Source organism: Wyeomyia smithii, chromosome 1 (assembly GCF_029784165.1).
Source record: "Wyeomyia smithii strain HCP4-BCI-WySm-NY-G18 chromosome 1, ASM2978416v1, whole genome shotgun sequence".
Taxonomy (NCBI): Eukaryota; Metazoa; Arthropoda; class Insecta; order Diptera; family Culicidae; genus Wyeomyia; species Wyeomyia smithii.
The window spans coordinates 196443305-196461707 of NC_073694.1; the positions used below are offsets into that span (position 1 = coordinate 196443305).

Genomic DNA, 18403 nt, shown 5'->3' on the forward strand with positions numbered 1-18403 from the left:
ACTGTTCTAATGAATTATATTTCTAAAAAATACTAAAATACGAATATTTTAAAACGTTTTTAGTAGTGTTGTTTTAAAACAACATTGCGCATTTAAGGGTTAAGCTCCATTTTCACCGCACAGTTTGATATACCGCAGAAAGGTTCTGGGCCGATAAACTGTGAGTTAGATCCTTGTTTTGCAAGTTCGTCTGCTCTTTCATTCCCACAATAATGACAGAATGTCCTGGAACCCAATACAAATTCACTGAGTTTTTTGATACAGCTGAAATTCCTCCAAACTTGAGAGTTTTGAGATTGAATTTCCTCTTTTTATTGAGATTGAATTTCCTCTCTTTAGTGAAAGGTATGATTACAGCGTTTGTCGGAATAATGCTGAGACCCTCCTTTGTACACCAAGACTGGGTATACTTTAGAGCATCTTGCAATCTTTCCGGAACTATGTTGTCAAACTTTCCTCTTACTAAGATGACTATGTCATCCACAAAGCCCATAAGATCGGAAACTTTTGCTTCTAAGCCTCTGAGGAGATCGTCTACCACAAGTGACCACATAAGTGGTGAACCGTAATAGACGCTACTCCCAACTTAGAAGTCTCTTTTTGCAAGCATAATATGAATCCAGTCAACGATACTCGTGTGAAATTCTTTTTTGCTCATTGCCATTAAAGAAAAGGACGCGTTATCAAAAGCACCTTCAATATCCAAGAATAAGCAAAGAGCAATTTCTTTAGCTGAAAGTGACTTTAATTTTTTTAACCAGCGTATGAAGCGCTGTGATAGTGTTTTTTTTAACCTTGATAGGCAAACTGGAACTTTGAAAACGGTTTTGTTTGCATGTATGAATTAAATCATTCAGTACTTTTTTCATTGTATTCAACAAAACCGAAGAAAGGCTAATAGGTCTGATTTATTTTGGATGCTTCCTATCACGCTTCCTCGTTTTAGTTATGAAGATTACTCTCACTACCCTCCATTTTGATGGAATGTGACTTAACCTTAAAGTGACCTTAAAAATCTCAATGAGAGAACGAATTTATATTTCTTCACCTTTTAGAAGCATTTCTGGAAATATTCTATTCACACTTTCAGGTTCAAAGGTTCTCATAGCTTTCCACCCTGGTTCTCGTGCCTTCACCAAAGGAACCTTATATGCAACGCTCTCAATCGGATTCTTGACTTGGTTTTTTGTTCGCCAAATTGTGAGGCTGCTGTGTATATCTGCTCGACTCCGTTTCTACCCGTTGACTCGCACCACCCCCCGCTTGAAATATCTCTTCCCGTGCAAGTTGTGTGTGAAGGATCAGCTGATAGATGAAATGAACGGCCTTTAAACTTCCGTAGGATCGATTTCGAGGCCCTTTCGGAGTATTTGACTACGGTTGACTGGAATACGATTTTTACGAACGATGTTAACGAAATGGCAGAAACGTTTTGTTCTATTTTGAACAATTGGCTAGTTGCGAATGTTCCGCGGATACGACCCCCTGTTTCACTCGCCTGGAGCACTTATCGCTTACGAGCATTGAAACGTGTGCGCAACGCTTGTCAACGGAACCTACGACGACGTAGAACTTCTGGTAACCAAACAAGGTTTCAGCAAGCTAGTAAGGCATACAGGTTTTTGAATTCCTGTCTCTACAAATCGTACGTATTACGGGTACAAATGAGTTTAACAAGAAATCCCCGTGGTTTCTGGCGTTTCATTAATTCTAAGCGAAAAAGTTCCGCGACACCAAAAAATGTCTATCTGAATGAGACTACATCAGACGCTATGGTTGATTCTTGTCAGCTGTTTGCCGAGCATTTTTCTTCGGTGTTTTCAACGGATTTCTCATCCAGAACAGAGATAAATGATGCCATCCATGATGTTCCCGCTGACTTGGTTGAACTGCGTGCTTGTGCTGTAAACGTAGATATGGTTTTGTCAGCTGCGAAAAAATTGAAACGATCGTTTACTCCTGGTAAGTTGTGATATGTCGCTGTATTGCTGCTGTAGCTCAACCACTAAGCGATATTTTCAACCGCTCTTTTCAGCAAATGAAATTTCCTCGCATTTGGAAGCAGTCTTTTATGTATCCTGTTTTTAAGCGAGGTGATCGTTACAATGTGATGAACTATCGAGGAATTACGAGCCTCTCAGCCGCTTCAAAATTGTTCGAAATAATTGTGAGTAAAACTCTTCTCGATGTCACGAAAAACTACATTTCTATTGACCAACACGGCTTTATACCTGGGCGGTCGGTTACAACAAACTTAATGAAATTTACCTCGGAGTGTATAACGAGCATGGAGAATAAAGTGCAGGTAGATACGATTTATACTGACTTGAAGGCAGCATTCGATAAAATCGACCATTAAATATTGTTACACAAATTGTCTCGGCTTGGGATTTCTACTCAACTGATGACCTGGTTGGAGTCCTATCTAACTGATCGTGAACTTCGAGTGATGATTGATGATTGTGTATCACGGCCTTTTTCAAATAAGTCTGGTGTCCCACAAGGCAGCAATCTCGGACCGCTTCTATTTATTCTGTATTTCAATGACGCTGCTTTGATACTGGATAAACGTTGTCTGAAACTAGTGTATACTGACGACTTAAAGTTGTATGCTATAGTACAAACGCAGGAGGATTGTTGGCGTTTACAAACCTCTTTAAATCTGCTCGTTGACTGGTGCCACAGAAACAAACTGATTATTAGTGTTGAAAAATGCCAGGTTATCTCATTTCATCGTAAATTACAACCAACAGTGTTCGATTACCATATTGACGGCAAATTACTTACTAGAGTTAGTAAAGTGACTGATTTGGGAATTTTATTGGACTCAGAAATGACCTTTGATCTGCACCGTTCTGGACTGATATCGAAAGCTACACGACAATTGGGTTTTGTATCCAAGGTTGCTAAGGACTTTTCTGACCGACATTGATGGAAGTCTTTGTACTGCGCACTTGTACGTCCAATTTCAGAATATGCAGTCATTATATGGCATCCTTACCAGATTACTTGGAGCCTTAGGATTGAACGGGTTCAAAAACGGTTTATTCGCTTGGCCCTAAAGAACTTACCTGGCGTAACCCCGACTATTTACCTTCATATCATGATAGGTGCCGGCTACTTAGATTACTCTTGAACGTCGAAGGAAGTTACAGCTATCTCTGTTTATCGCTAAACTATTAAATGGGGAAATTGATGCTCCTGGACTACTCCAAATGGTGAATTTTCGTATCCCAAACAGATCTCTTCGAAACACGACGTTATTGCAACCAACTTATCACCGTACCTTGTTTGGAAATAATGAACCGTTCACAGCGTGTGTTCGTAGCTTTACTGATGTTGAAGAGCACTTTGAATTTGACGAACCAACCCGATATTTTGTAAATAGAGTTAGAAATGTGTAGCTAGTTTATTTATTCATTAAGACTATTTATTGTCAGATGGATTATTCAAATACAAATACAAAAATTCCATCCACCACTTCTGATAAAGTACTTTCCGTTCTAGTAGACCCAGAGCAAGTCAGCATAGAACAAATTTTACCTAAATCAGGAATGGTTAAATCCGTCTTTTCAAAAGAACCTGGAAAATGCGTTTCCATCATTAGAGTTAAGGTATCACGGGGACCACAATAATAGATTTCATCATGACGCATGACATCATGAAGCTCGACGGTATGATCTTTGGTAAGAGTCTTTTTTAAACTGAAAACAATTGGAGTCCTTTCTATAGATTCACACATTTGAACCCAGACCTTCTTCTGGATTTCCGGATTCATTGTTATATTTAGTTAAGGCTCTCCCATATGGAGTCCAGTTTGAAGTACGTTTTGCTTTTATTGTTTGCTTAGAGCTTTTCTATTTTATCTACTCCAGTATCTTAAAACCTAGAATAGGTTCATCAGATTTTTTGTGTGCAGAAGTGATTATATAAACTGAACTTTGGCAGCCGAGTTTCTATGTTTGACATTGTTCTTGGATCATCTTTTTTTTACATTTTTTTTTACTCCAACTTACTTGATGCTTGAGAGATGACCAGTCAAATATTCAACAAAATCATTCATAATAAAAATTTGGACAGCAACCACTTAAAGAGAATCGAAAGCAAATGACCTTCCAAAATTGATGACACAACAAGCCACTGAAGGTACGATAGTGTTGAAAATCACGTTTGTTTCGCCGGTGCAATGTGCCATTTTACACCGCACGCAGCAGAGTCAGCAAACTTATGAAAACTTCGCGCAATGCGAAAAATGAAAAAGAAACGAACCATCTAAGCGTCATAACACATAAAATGCTTATCACGATAGAAATAAACACATGAAATTAAAAACCACCGGTACACCATAAAGAGTTCGCACGCAATCACACTCGTGTGTACCTCCCCTTCTCACTGCACTTAACTGTCCATCCATCCATTCTATACCAACCAATCCAATATCAGCAAATTCACAGAAGGAATTCTCATTACAAACGAGTTTGCCGTAATCCTCAGTTACACACGTCCCTTATCAGCGTGTAAACAAAACGAAGCTGAAGTCACTGCGGCTAAACACTACCACATGGACAGATCACTTCAAATTTATCCAAATCCACCCTCGTTCCGCACACGAAGCACTTCGAAATGCTAATTACCTGTGCAAACGGAGCTGCGGTAGAGAATTTACGCCTTTAAGTTATTTACCAAAACCAATGTAAGACCAAGCAACAGTTGGTTTTTGCAAACGATTCCTAGTATTGCTATCAAATTGCATCAGGTGCGCAAAAACGAAACTGTCACCTTCAAAAGTAGAAAAGAGTTTACGACCCTGGTTTTTTGGGTTTTCCCCAGCCACGGTTCGTTTGTTTTGCTTCCATTTTCAACCACTGGTGGCAAAATATATACACACGGAAAAGCAATTCACCTGCTGTCAGCATCGTCACCGTCATCCTCATCACCGGAGCTGTAATTAAGCTCAATTCCTACGCGGTTCTTCCAGTCCGAATCGGCCATTTTTCTGATGCACTAATATTCCTCGCGTCCGTGCGGCGTACCATCTAAATCAGCGGGTCTCTCGGCTAGGAATCGCTCAGCTTACGGTCCGGATCCGTGGCAAGTATCCAGCAAACACACAAACTTACTGCATTATCACTGCGGACAGCGTAGAAAAAAACCAACCATCTGCGTTGGAAAGTGAAAATTTTCTGACACTTTCACTTCGGCAAGACTGACAGCGAATCGGCTCGAGGAAAACACGTCAAAGGCAAACATGTGTCTGACGTTTGAGGGGAATGAACTAAAACACAGAGATTGACGTGAGTGGTGAGGTATAGCTCACTTTTCCGATTAAATCACATTGATTCTTTGCTCTGTAATGTATTACCATTCACAAAACCCAAATATTCAAATTCAATGAAATGTGGTTTTTCTCGTAATCAATCTTGAAACTGATCAATTTCATTCAACATGTACGACATTTACACTTTTCCCATAAAGTGATGAGCCATTTCCCCCAGCTCGATGAAGATGCGTCAACTGACAACCGAAGCGATAGTGTGTCTAAACCAAACGCCTGCGTGTATGCAATTAGTTAGCAGCAGCATCGACACCGTAGCTCAGAGGGGGTGTGTTCTAAGGCGACCAATCGAGGCATTTGTTTACATTCTCTGCAAAGAGAATGAGCGGGAAAACTCTCAGCAAACTTCGCTAACAAGAACAGGTAAATACGCAACCGATATCCTTTCTTTCACTGAACAGGTGGGACATTCAACGGTTATAATGATGATGGTGATTATGATGAGCAGGAATAAATTTGAATCAGTCGAGATTTATCCCTCGGGGCAATAAGACGTGCTATTTCTGGACATTAAAATCCTAGTTGAGTGATGAAACTAACGGACAATAACAGTAGTGCAATTTATGACGTAAAAGAAATGACCGACGGTAGGACAGTCGGAAGTGAACCGCCGGTGGGCAATAAACCTTCCTCGCCGAGAACTTTTTTCGAACGTCTGTACGGTCATCTAGAAAAGAGTGCTGGCACCGGCATGAATCGTGAAAACCAATCAGTGACTACACATGTGGGTAAATTCACAAGATCGCCATCGGAAAGCTCCACTAGCACTAGCCGATCTTCCCCTCCGTTAGACATCGAAGACAACACAGAAGAACGTTCGATTTGCTCGAGCGGAAGTGGTCGAACGAATCTGTGCGAGCAGCGAACTTACCGGTGTGGGGCACTTGGACAAGATTCATACAGCCACCAGCATGACTTTATTAGCAGTGTTCCACCACAGATAACATCTCTGACCGGAAACTATGGACCCTTCAGGCCCGTGTTTGGATTCGGACCTGAGGGATCGACCTTGCCGGCGGGATTATCAGCATTTCGTGAGTCGAATTTGTGACATATGTTAAAGCCAACTTTGATAAATGTCATACACCAAATTTTCCGTGAAAACTAGATGGATTCTGATATCAAGATACGCGATATCACATGACATCCGCTGTAGTGTGAACAAAGTGAACTGAGTTTTACTGCTAGAAGAATATATTAACTCTCAGATCAAAACCAAGTCAAGGATCCCTAAACTATCTTGAACATTTTAAATTGAGTTTAAATCGAATTAAATCTACCGCAAAGCTGTGACGCGATATTTGTCATTTTTAGCACATTTTACGAATAGAATTATATTAGAGTAACCATTTTTGAAAGTATAAATATATTATCGCTGATATTCTCTGATCCTATCAATTTTTTTTCTCTAACTATTCAAATTTGTTTAAAACTGATTTAGTTCACGACACGGTTTAACACCTAAATCACAAAACTAAAAATCAGAAATAAACTAGTTGGTGCTAAAATTCCCACCAGTAATTAAAACAGTTTAGCTCCGTTTGTTTGTAATTTAATTATTCCATTAGAAATTACACTAAAAATTCGAAGTTATAGCTTTTATCCTATTTCTGTGAATTTTAATGCCCGTAGCCGCGGGATTTGTTTAAGTTACTGAGTACATTATGTGCTTTCCTGGCAGTACCGCGTGACTGGAGAGGACATCCTCTATCGTAAACGGTATGAAGACTGGTAGCAGTCTCTTTTCAGAGACTTGGTCTCTATTTAAAAGCTAGTCCCCATAGTCTTTTTTTTTCAACCAAAAGTCTCCAAAGTTTCTTTTTTCTTCCAAAATGATCTCTTTTTCACCTTCAAGTTTAAATTATTAGGTAATGTTGGAAGCAATATCTGTTGTGCAACAAGAAATGACATCAGGAAAAAAGGACGGCCGATACAATCCAAAATAATATTCTGAAAAAGATAGACTCTCATCACAAGCTTTTGTAAACGATCAAAAAACAGGGTGTAGAAACCCTGAAAAAACCTGGAAAATCAGGGAATGTCAGGAAATTTATTTTTCGATCAGGGAATATCAGCGAAAATTAGAAAACAAACAGCTCTTTAGCGCCGAAACGAATTCTTTTGAGCATAAAAGACTAAAGCGGTATTTTTACTGTTTGGTTTCATATCCGATCGAACACTTTTTTCACTGGGATTTCAAAGTTGCGTTCATCTACGTTGCGCTTTTTTGTGTTTAATGCTGAAAAATATCAGGAAAATTAGTGTTGTATTTTAGAAAGATATCAGAGAAAATCAGGGAATTTAATTGTGAAAACTTTTTTGCCGCCCTGAAAAAAATAGTTGCAAGTGGGCTAGGAGTGCGCTGATTGTATGGCGCAAAAGCTAAGCCCAGGTTTTTATTCCGTTTTAGAATTCAACCTTCTGTTTTTATTCGGCACAGACTTCGCGGCCGTCCGTTATAGTGTATAAGATAATTGCGGGGTTAGCGCTACGATTCTACTGGCAGTAGCAGTATCTCTTCTAAACCGGGATTTTAACATTCCACGTTTGACGATTATCGATTCATTAGGAAAAAATCAGTCCTTTTCAAATATTAGTGCAAATAAATGCAAAGTTACTTAGGGTAGTGAGGCCTACACACCCACAAAATTTCATTGAATTCTGAGAAAATACTACAAACCCCTTAGTCTGTTTTGTAAAAGTCGGGTATTAATCGGATTATTTTGAAAAAATATTTTTTGTAAATCGTTTGTTCAGAATGTCGGTTTAATTTAATTTACGGACCATGAAAGAAATGCTAATACCTTTTAGCGGCCTCAGCTCTAAAATTGTAGGAGTAAGAGGCGACACCGTCATCATAACTTTGTAGGAATAAGGTCCCGGACTATCATCGTAATTTCGGAAGTTCCTAGATATCGAAGTTTTTCAAAAAAAAATATAACAACAGATCTCGACGTTTCATTGCATTTCAAATTAATTTCGACAATTCAATGTTCATTTTGTCATCGGTCAAACAAGTAAAACTTAAATCGCTGGAGGCTCTTCTTCCCGAAATCTGATTACAGTCAAATTTTCGCATTCATCCCATTGGCACATTTAGCATGGGAAGCCTAACGGCACGTTAACAGCGAAAAAGGTAAAGAAAGCGAGGAAAAGCGAAGATGGCCGATTTGAACAATTTGGTAATTAAAAGAGCGAAAATTGTGCAATAGTTTCCATGGTTTTATAACACTGATTTTCCGCTTATTTTATCATAAAATAAAACAACGGGAAAACTAAGGAAATATAATTGAAAAAAACAGAAAAAACCGAGATATCGAAAATTGATTTGGAATGGCCATCCTGTTATACGTTTATATTGCTTTTTCTAATACGATTATTTTATATCTTGAAATTTACAAGCCTTTTTCTAAACTCAATAATTATTTTTCGCTTATTAGTGTGAATTTCTTCTTCATAATTTCCATTATGGTCTCCTTTTAGTCTCTTTTCGATTCCTTTTTAATCTCCTTGTTCGTGTATTTGTTCTTTAAAGTTCCTATTTTCGAGTCAGTCAGCCACTACCAGCTCTGATATTGAGACCAAGCTGATCTATGATAATTGTTAGGCTAAATTACGATCTCCCAAGTGATAAATTTCACGAGCTTATTTCCAATAATCATTAATCGTTTATTTGAATCTATTCATCCGGTTTTTTTCCTCTGAGAAAATCTGGTCAGCCTGCTTAAGATTTACTATTCGATTGAAATTAAAATAACATCAATACATTTATATTTCTGTTCTAATCGTTTTCAATGTTACAAAAACCTATAATGGTTTTGAGTAAAAAAAGGGGTCTGGCAAAAATATAAATCTGGAAAATTCAAAGAAATTCATTTTTGAAGTTGGCTAGACACCCTGATAAATCTTTAACGGCGCCGGCTTCGTCCTTATGGTCGGTCAGGAAAAGCTAGAAGGAAGGTTTACAATCGTTGTTGCCAGAGATCTAGTCCATCTCTGCATTTCTAACGATTATAACGAAAAGGAAGATACTTTTGTCACCGTGGTCAGTGGCGGATTCTTTTAATTTTACCCTTCACGCCTACACGCCTATATACACTACCCGTCATAAGTTTGGAGTCGCTTTAGGCGTCGTACACAAATTACGTAACTCTAAATTTCAGACCCCCTCCCCCCTATGTAACGATAGGTAACGTTCAATATGACTCCCCCTTAACAGCCTGACCCCCCTCCGAAATTCTCAATTTCGAGGAAACATCACAGTTACGTAACTGTCTCTACTACCCCCCTCCCTTATTCGTAACAATAAGTAGCGCAGACACAACCCCTCCCCCCCCCTCTTCATGCGTTACATAATTTGTGTACGACGCCTTACTGAGTATTGCAACACCCAGTTTGAATAGTGCAACACCTCCCTGGAATAGGCGGATATCTCGTGTTCTGACAACCTAAAAAGTTGCGGTTTCCAACAAACTTGTTCAGAAGATCAAAGGCTACTGTATGGTGGTCAATTAAGTGTGAAATTTTACCGCTATATGGCGCTAGTGGCCCCACAATTTGTCGTATTTTGAACTTAACTAATCACACGATTCCGACCTGCTGGAAAGTTGCGGTGTTCAGCAAACTTGTTCAGGAGGCTAGTACTGAATTACCTCGCTATACGGCGCTAGGGTGCAGGGGTCTTCGTATTTAGACTTCAACTTATCGCGCGATTATTACTACCCAGAAAATTACGTTCTTCGGCTAGTGCCACCAGTTGTAAAGCATGTCGAAACACAGTATAACGCCGCATCTGTGTTTCAAACTATTCCATCAAGGTAATTTTGATCACAATTCAGTGTCAACACAATTCAAAAACACACAGTGTTCTAATTGAAATACGACCTCGTCGACTTCGGCAACCACCAGGGCGAGTGTTTCTGACTTCGTGTGTACATTTCGGGTGTCTGCTCGTTTGATGGGGCTTACACGCGCTTTCTCGAACGCGCCATGTACTGAAGTCACAACCACTCGGCTTGCATGTAACCGACCAGGGATACCAAATGTGCAGATTTGTCTGCAAAACGCTGATTTTTGGAGTGCGTGTGCAGACTTTTATTGATTTGCTGATATTTGCAGTTTTTCCACGGTTTCTTAAAATGTGTGCAGATTTTTACCGACATTTGTCTGCGGATTACTGATGGAATTTTTTCAGATTTCGAACACATGTTTCCGTTTTTCCGAGCCGTTGCAGACATTTTGCAAAAACATCTGGCATCTCTGAAGCCGTATTCAGTCTTCAGCTTGCAGCGGAAAGTCTCATGGAATGCCCTCTGCAGGGTGGCCACTCAATCGGGAAAACGGGAAACAGTCGGGAATTGAATTACATCGGGAAAAATGCGGGAAAAAATCGGGAATTTTTTTATTTTATTGGGATTTTGTAACCAAGATTTTTTCAAAGTATTGTGTATGATGCAATAACAAATGATGGAGAAGTTGTAAGTGCAGGACCAAGCATGGAAAAGTTCACTCACTAGCAATATGTCATGCAAATGTGTTCTTTGATTTATCAGTTATCGTTCAACTATTTCCACTCGCGTACAAGTTTTCCATAGAAACGCTGCTGATTGTTTTTCGCTTCTAAGAGTTCCGAATACCGTAGAAGGAGACTGAATGATTCAAACACGATAGTATTTATTGTATTTAAGTTCACTTGCATTCAACATTATCGCGAGAATCTTTGAGATATTATCGCCAGTGATACAAAATTATGAATCCACATGAACGTTAGTTTGCGTTCAATTGTTTGCTTGCCGGAGCAAATAGGTATCATCAATACTTACGGAAATTGTAGCATGGTGCATTAGCATCTGATACTTGAAATCACCAAGAATCGTCGTGGTATATCACGGTGAAAGCCCGACGTGGAGTAGCCGAATAACGCCTACAAGCAACCAACATTTGAAAGAATCATTGCGATCGCTTGAGTGCAATCGTTCACGATTCTTTCGTGAAACACTCGCTCCGCTATGTTTCTCGCTCCGCCTAAAGTAGGCAATACTGAAACAAAATCATCAAAGAAAGCTACCATATATTTCTTTGCTCTAAGTTGTCTCTTGCAAGCTTGAGAATGTGTAACTTTTAATAGCGATGGTTTGCTAGGATTGAAAGCTTATAAATAGCACGTTCAGAAATGATACCCGAATGATTGTTATGCGATACGAGTTTTTCCATCCTTGTGCAGGACTGCAAGTTGGTCCCTTAAAAGTCACTAAACTTACTTTTTTTGACCCGCTGACCAGCTGACTACTTCTATCAGTCCTGCTTTTCAAATTAAATAAATGTTGACACCAAATGTCTTAGAATAGCATAAAACGTCGAAATCTGTTGCTATCTAAAAACATTGAAAGGCCTCTGTGGGACTTCTCAAAATGGTAAAGCGAATTGAAACCGGGGTAGAAAATCGGTCCTGAGTCTGGGAACGGAAGTTGCCAGTGTATCGAGAAAACATTTTTAGTGAGAGAATCAATCATATATATGTACAATGGAAACTTTCATTTTCTAAGAGCAATACAAAATAAGTTCCACTGTACAATCTTACTAACATCACTAGTTATTAGTAGTTATTTGAATAAACAAATTGAGGATAAAATAAGTGGCACACAGTTCTGATTCTCCAGTTTTTCAAATAGATTTTTATTTCAGCTAGTCTTTTTGAAGGAATATTTGGCGAACTCTAGCGAAACTAGCTACTATTTCCGCTTAGAAACTCAATGCTGGTGGGATTTTGGGTTAGGTACGAACTTGCTATGCGGAGCAAGTAATTGAAAAAACATTACAAACTTGCCACAAAATAGAGCAAACATTATTTTGAAATTTTTTGAAAAACTAATTTTTGTACATTTTTCAAATTCATATTTTTCTGTAAATTACACAATTTGACTGTAAAAAAACTATTTTTGATGTGAATTCAATCAGAAATGTTCTTAGAAAACAGCATAATCGTTTATTTTATTTGTTGTTGCATACGACTTTTTACATGCTTTTTGTTTTGCAACTGATCTTAGGGTACGATACTGGCCTAACTAGTCAGTCGTCGTAGGTTCGTGTCTCGGCTCGAGAGAGACTGTTAGTGTCCGCAGGATTGTAGCGCTAGCCCTGCAATCGTCCCGTGCACTAAACAGCTGATTGCTGGTTGTGGCCAATAAACAAAAATACTTTAAATATTCTAAAAGCCAAAATAATTAGCTTGATTGGTGTGACGTTTCCGGCAATGCTGTAGATAATAATTCTATTCAAAAAATTGATTGAAGATCTCAAAAAGCTTATTTTTTGAATTCTAAGTTGCCAAATGTTACAACGTTGATTATTTGAACACGAATTTGTTTCCTTTTCAACGGTTTCTGCAAGACATGTTCGTGCAGTAAAAGACTTTTAATTTGAAAAACAATGATTTAAGATCTTTTTTCTGATTCCCAGGTTATTTTTCAAGTTTCGAAATCACTTATTTTGAAATGTTAGTACCCAATATCATTTTTTTATCAGCTTGACCATTTTGAGCGTTGGATGCAAACAAGTTGAAGATGTTGGCAGATGACCAAAGAGATGCAACTTTGATGGACTAGCAAATCAAAATGCTGAAAAAGTTGTGAATTCACTTTTGAAAAGTTTTGAATCTATGCAACGCGTGATGAACGAAATACAGGTAAATCGCAGTATTTTTCCTGAACGTAAAATAACATTATCTTTAATTTGAGAAAAAAAACGCAAATCCATGTCACAAGTTTTGTTCCCTAAATAATCAATTCAATCAAAATATTTTTTACTTTTAGGTCTAGTAGTTTTATGTTCACCCTTAACTTCCCAGGACTTTTTCCGATGATTTGAACAACGAGAAAAAAAATGTACGCAAAGTGCTGTTTTGTTTGTTGTTGTTCTCCTAATAGGTTGTTATGCGTTGAATAAAATCGGTGCTTATATCATATTTTAAGAAGACAGATAGACAAACATAATGAATGCACGAAATAGCTAACACGATTATTGACTGCTTAACACAGTCGCAGTCCACTTGCCTACACACTTCCAAGTACATCCCGATTCAAGTGTCAGGCCGGGTTTCCCATACTGCTTCGCCTACGACAATGTCTTTTATGATTTGCGTTGAAGCGATTAAAAGTTTTCCCCGCTTTTTCGCACATCATCAGATCTTTCTCATGCATTCAAAGCTCTGGAGTGCCACGTTCTGCATGCTGGAAGCAACCGGGCCAAAATGTGGGGAGCGCAATGCTGCCATCCAGTCAATGGGAGAGAAAGTATAGGAGGAGCTTAACGCTGGCCAGTGCATCGTCGGCACACACAGTTGAGCGACAGTTTTCTTGCGCTAAAAACTGGCGAGAACGTATTTTGTGGATGCGTGCGGGATCGGAGAAAATTGTGTAGATACAACTGTCGTAGGGGAGGATTTACGGCAGAAGCGTTGACAAAAATCATAATTGTACAACAATAACAATTCGTGCTGGGAGAAATAACAATAAAGGAATTATGCTCAGTGGTGAATAAAATTCTGCATTGTGCTTGATTTTCCGGGAGCGTTTTCACACTTGGGTGGGAAAATGAGTTGAAGCGATATTGGGATTTGTCTGAGTTTATTTGTTCGGTTCCGAAAAGTGGGACGTGGACAAAAATCAATAACTTTTACAGGACAAACAGTTGCTGTTATGATCTTCATTTCGTAGAAACGTCACAATTACGTGTCAGAATCTTTGCTTTTTACTGAAACTGAAAGTTCACTGTTTAGTCATCGGAAAACCTAAGTGGCCCTAATAATGCGAAATAAATCACAATAACCGGCTTCACCCCAGTAAATAGTGTGGTGAACCCGTTTAGCAAAACTGCATGCACAGGTTCCCCTTTTTTTGAGCTTGAGACAAGTGTAATTCGATCCAGGTGTCGAAGCTTCCCAATGCTTCGCCTTGAGGGACATCCAATGTGCATCCGTGGCTTACCGACGCATGATTGGCAAAAAAAAACGGAAAGAGCGAAAAATGGTGATCGCAATGTCCGGAATTTCACCTTGATTGAACTGAACGACGTGGTGTGCCGCAGTAAGATTTCTGTTCCACCCGAAAAAGTGGAGGTCGAAAAGGGTTTGCCAAACTAATCACCCCTAGCCACTTGTAATACGCTAATAAGCCATAAAAATTACTGCATATTGGTTGACTTTTTCCTGTGATGAAATGAAAGGCCCAGCGGAAGAAAGCAGCAGAAGAACCACAACTTGAACTTGCATTTTGAACAAAAGGGGAACGTTGCATAAGAAACTTATATGACACCCAATACTTAAATGAGTATTGATTACAAGCATCATATTCAATTTTGTCTCTGATTTGAGTATTTTTTGCGATAGTTTAAGCTTGCACAGTTGCCTGAATGACGCAAACCCTCGGTGGAAATATTTTCTAGTAGAGTATACTCGATAATTAATGCGTATTGGTTAAGTTCAATTTTGAGTTTAGCATTATATGTTAAGATGTCATGACGTTTTCATAAACATTCTATTACTACTGCCTACGGTGGCAATTGAAAAATGGGTTTTTCGACAACTTTCATGGCGAGAAATTTATTGCCCCAACTCGAAGATAGAATCTCAATTTCTAAAAATAAAGTTTACCGAATAATATTACAAGTCATTTTGTAACGGCTATTATGTGCTACAAGACAGTAATATAGAACCGTGTTAGAAGATGCAGTCTTGTGGCACGAAAAAGACAAAATTCAACCAAATCAAAAAAGTGTAAACTCAGCACTTTAATAAACATTGAGATAATATCGATGTAAAGTTGTGTGAAGTATGTCGCCTCTGCGGCATCGAAAATGAAACCTCGTAACATCTACTCTGAGAATGCCGAGTATTAATACAACGCAGAATGCATATCTTCGATAAGGGACACACAAGTCCTGAGAAAGCAATAAACTTTATATGGAGTGCCAAGCTGGGATAAATGTGAAACTTAGTAGAAGGCCGTCAACTCGCCATGATGATAGCCGGCTCGTACCACAATAGATCAAAGAATGGTCATAGTGCATACTGGGCCAGATATAAAATCTAGCGGAACGATATTTTTGCGCTTTCAGGGTTTATCCAATCGGTTTCCGATTTTCGGCAGTTTTTTAGTTTAGTTTTAAATCAATAAATTTTATGCTACTTCACAGAAGGCACAAAACTTCTATTTCTTCAAATTAAAGAGATCTGCGAGTGTGATATTTGTTTGAATTTTATGTTTTTTGTGATAATGTTATGAATGCACTTGAATTATTTTTTTTCTATATTTTCTCGATAGAAATTGAATAACTCCGTTCTTTTTTGTCAAGTCGAATACGGAAGTTTTTTAAAGACTTTGTGGACAATGAATCAAAGATTTAAGAACTTTATGGATGATAAACCCTGCGCTTGGATAGGAGAGCGTATAGGGCATCGTTGTGTCAGATTGGTCGTGGCACATTGCAAGTATAAGAAAGTATTTGTGATTTGTTCAAAAGAACCTGAATGAAACACAACCATTTTCGAGGAGTCCCGTAGTTGCAGAAAAAAAAATTAAAGGGCTCAGCCCTTTTGTGATCTTTACATTCATATTTAGAGCAAGTTATTATAAATGCGTTAATAAGTAATTAAAGTTTAGTTGGTAAGCTTGAGACATCTTTAAGTAGTTTTATATCCGAATTCTTCCTGCAATCGATTAACCATTACGATTGCTCACGTCTACGTGAATTTAGGAACATTGTAAGTCACAAAAATCAAAAATCTTCGCGTGAATGAGTCAACCGTTTGTTTACTTAAATAATACGGTTGACTAATAAGCATAAAAAGAAAAACTTATGTCATAATTCATACGTCAAAAAATCTATCAAAACGCATACGTCCTTTTGGAAAACTACTCTCGAGCCTAAACAAATCTTCATCTATGAAAAATACTCAGTTTGTTAAGCAAAATACGAGTGCAAAGTTTCGTTTGAATCAAAAATGGTCTATATTCGACCATAGGTCATTTGGCGTGATTTGCTTATACACTGAATTCTTTTTCAACGCGACTTTTTTACGTGATTTTATTTTACACGATTTGTTTAAAAATATGCAATTTTTTTACGTGATTACATGCCATTATGTAAGTCCTAAACTTAATGTTAAAAACCAAGCTCACCATAAAAAGAACGTCGTAAATGTGATGAAGAGCAGTTAATAAAAAATCTACTAGATCAACATGAATCGGAAGCATGAAACATCATAACTGCGCTGCACTAATTTCACATATTGGATACTTCCCTGAGTATAAAAATGAAACTTAAGAAATGACGATTGGGCAGTGCCGAAAAATTTACTGCATCCAGTAGTGCTTATCTTCACAACTTGCGAGATCACATCTGTTATATACCTCAAAAGCATTTTGTTGCAATAAAGCCTGTTATTCTGAACGAACAACACAAACTCACTCATGAGTATCTGAATTCAAAATACACCGCAAATAAATTCTGCGGAATCGCTGACAAAATTTGCTAAAAAATATACATTCCAAGTATAACGAAAACAGCGTACTATAAATACAACAGCAAATTATTACGATCAAGATCTGGTCAAACGATTCGCAGCTTCGGTCCTCCATCCAAAAAGGGTATTATGAATGCATGCACAAAGAGAGTCAAGCAAAACACGAGGGAATCCCTTGGAAACAGGAAATTGAATAGGGCACAAGTCATCATAATAACCATTATCACAACGATTATCATCACGATAAAGACCGGTCGACAGTGCAAGCCAGTAAACAACCGTTTATCTCTCCTTTCATCTTTTCAGTGGCCAGACGACGAAAAAAGGAAGGACGACCGCGTCGCCAAAGAACCACATTCAGCAGCGAGCAAACGCTCCGGCTGGAGGTGGAGTTCCATCGCAACGAGTATATTTCCCGTGGAAGACGCTTCGAACTGGCTGAAGTGCTGAAGCTTTCCGAAACACAGATAAAAATTTGGTTTCAAAACAGGCGTGCCAAAGACAAACGCATCGAAAAGGCCCAAATTGATCAACAGTACAGGTAATATTGTCCACAATGTTGTAACAGCATTTACGAGGTCTACGTACTTGCAGGACATTCGCTGCAGTAAACGGATTATTCACACCGTTTAATCCTCAGTATCCACAAGTGATTGGTCCAAACATCACAACGATGGCGACAGGACACCACAATTTCTACGATCAATTTTGCACATCACCAAAAATAGACCAAAGAAATTCGAAGTGAGCATCTTGTTGTCTTAAATTTGTACATAGCCAAATCTGTAAAATAAATGCAGCGTAATCGCTCTAGTGCTTGCAAAAATGTGGACCATTTTTTCTTTTTCCTTTTCAACTTGTTCTTAAAATTTTCCGGTTCCTATACTAATAGTTGCTTAGAGTTAAACGAGCATTTTTTCAATAAAAGCTCTTCATGGTCCATCTATATATGCATTGGCGTTAAAATTATTCGAGATTATTGCAAGAAGCGCACGAACAATTACATGCAGCCCGATTACGTTTTGAAAGTGCGCGATACTGAAACGATATTGAAACTTATTAGCGTCGACACCGGATTTAACACTAAAAAATAAAAAAAATGATTTGAAAAACTTACAGTTTACAGCACAAGAAACTTTTGACCAAATTATAAAACTAGTATCATTCATCTTTTTTTTTTTTGGATTGTTCACTATTTACAACATAACCTCACAGACAAACAGACGTGCCACTCGATGACGATTTCATCGACCAGAAAAACAACGATTATTTTGAAATTTTGCTTAGTGGGCAATAATGCCGCTAGTGTCGGTATAAGCCAGCATGCACATTCATTATGAAAGACAAAAACCGTCAATAATGCCGCTGATGTTAATTTAAGCAACCGCGCACACCCTTTAGCAAAGACAAAAACCGTTTTACGAAAAGAAGTTAGTAGGCAATAAGCTCACATGGTGGCGCACGAGTGTAACGCTTCGAACAAGGACGAAGATTTTTCAGGATTTTTCTTCGAAGAGGTACGTCTGTTTGTCTGTGCTCTCCTGTTA

At 38.4% G+C, this 18403-nt stretch overlaps 2 protein-coding genes across 3 annotated transcripts in view; one reads left to right on the top strand and one right to left on the bottom strand.

Annotated features, from left to right (window-relative positions):
- The window catches only part of LOC129733230 (mitogen-activated protein kinase kinase kinase 4), a 21976-nt gene extending 16771 nt beyond the window's left edge, over positions 1-5205 (bottom strand). Inside the window, exon 1 of one of the 2 annotated variants that reach the window (XM_055694916.1) lies at positions 4904-5205. In XM_055694916.1, coding sequence (XP_055550891.1) covers positions 4904-4992 — 89 coding nt within the window. In that variant the 5' untranslated portion in view covers positions 4993-5205. The remainder of the gene's footprint in view (positions 1-4903) is intronic. The other variant, XM_055694908.1, reaches the window with a different exon arrangement.
- A 515-nt stretch (positions 5206-5720) lies between these two features.
- LOC129733280 (homeobox protein rough-like) lies at positions 5721-17661 on the top strand. The gene is made up of 3 exons (XM_055695047.1): positions 5721-6369; positions 17163-17397; positions 17451-17661. The coding sequence occupies exons 1-3, from the start codon at positions 5865-5867 to the stop codon at positions 17602-17604; spliced, it is 894 nt and encodes a 297-aa protein (XP_055551022.1). The 5' UTR covers positions 5721-5864; the 3' UTR covers positions 17605-17661.
- The last annotated feature ends 742 nt before the right edge of the window (positions 17662-18403 follow it).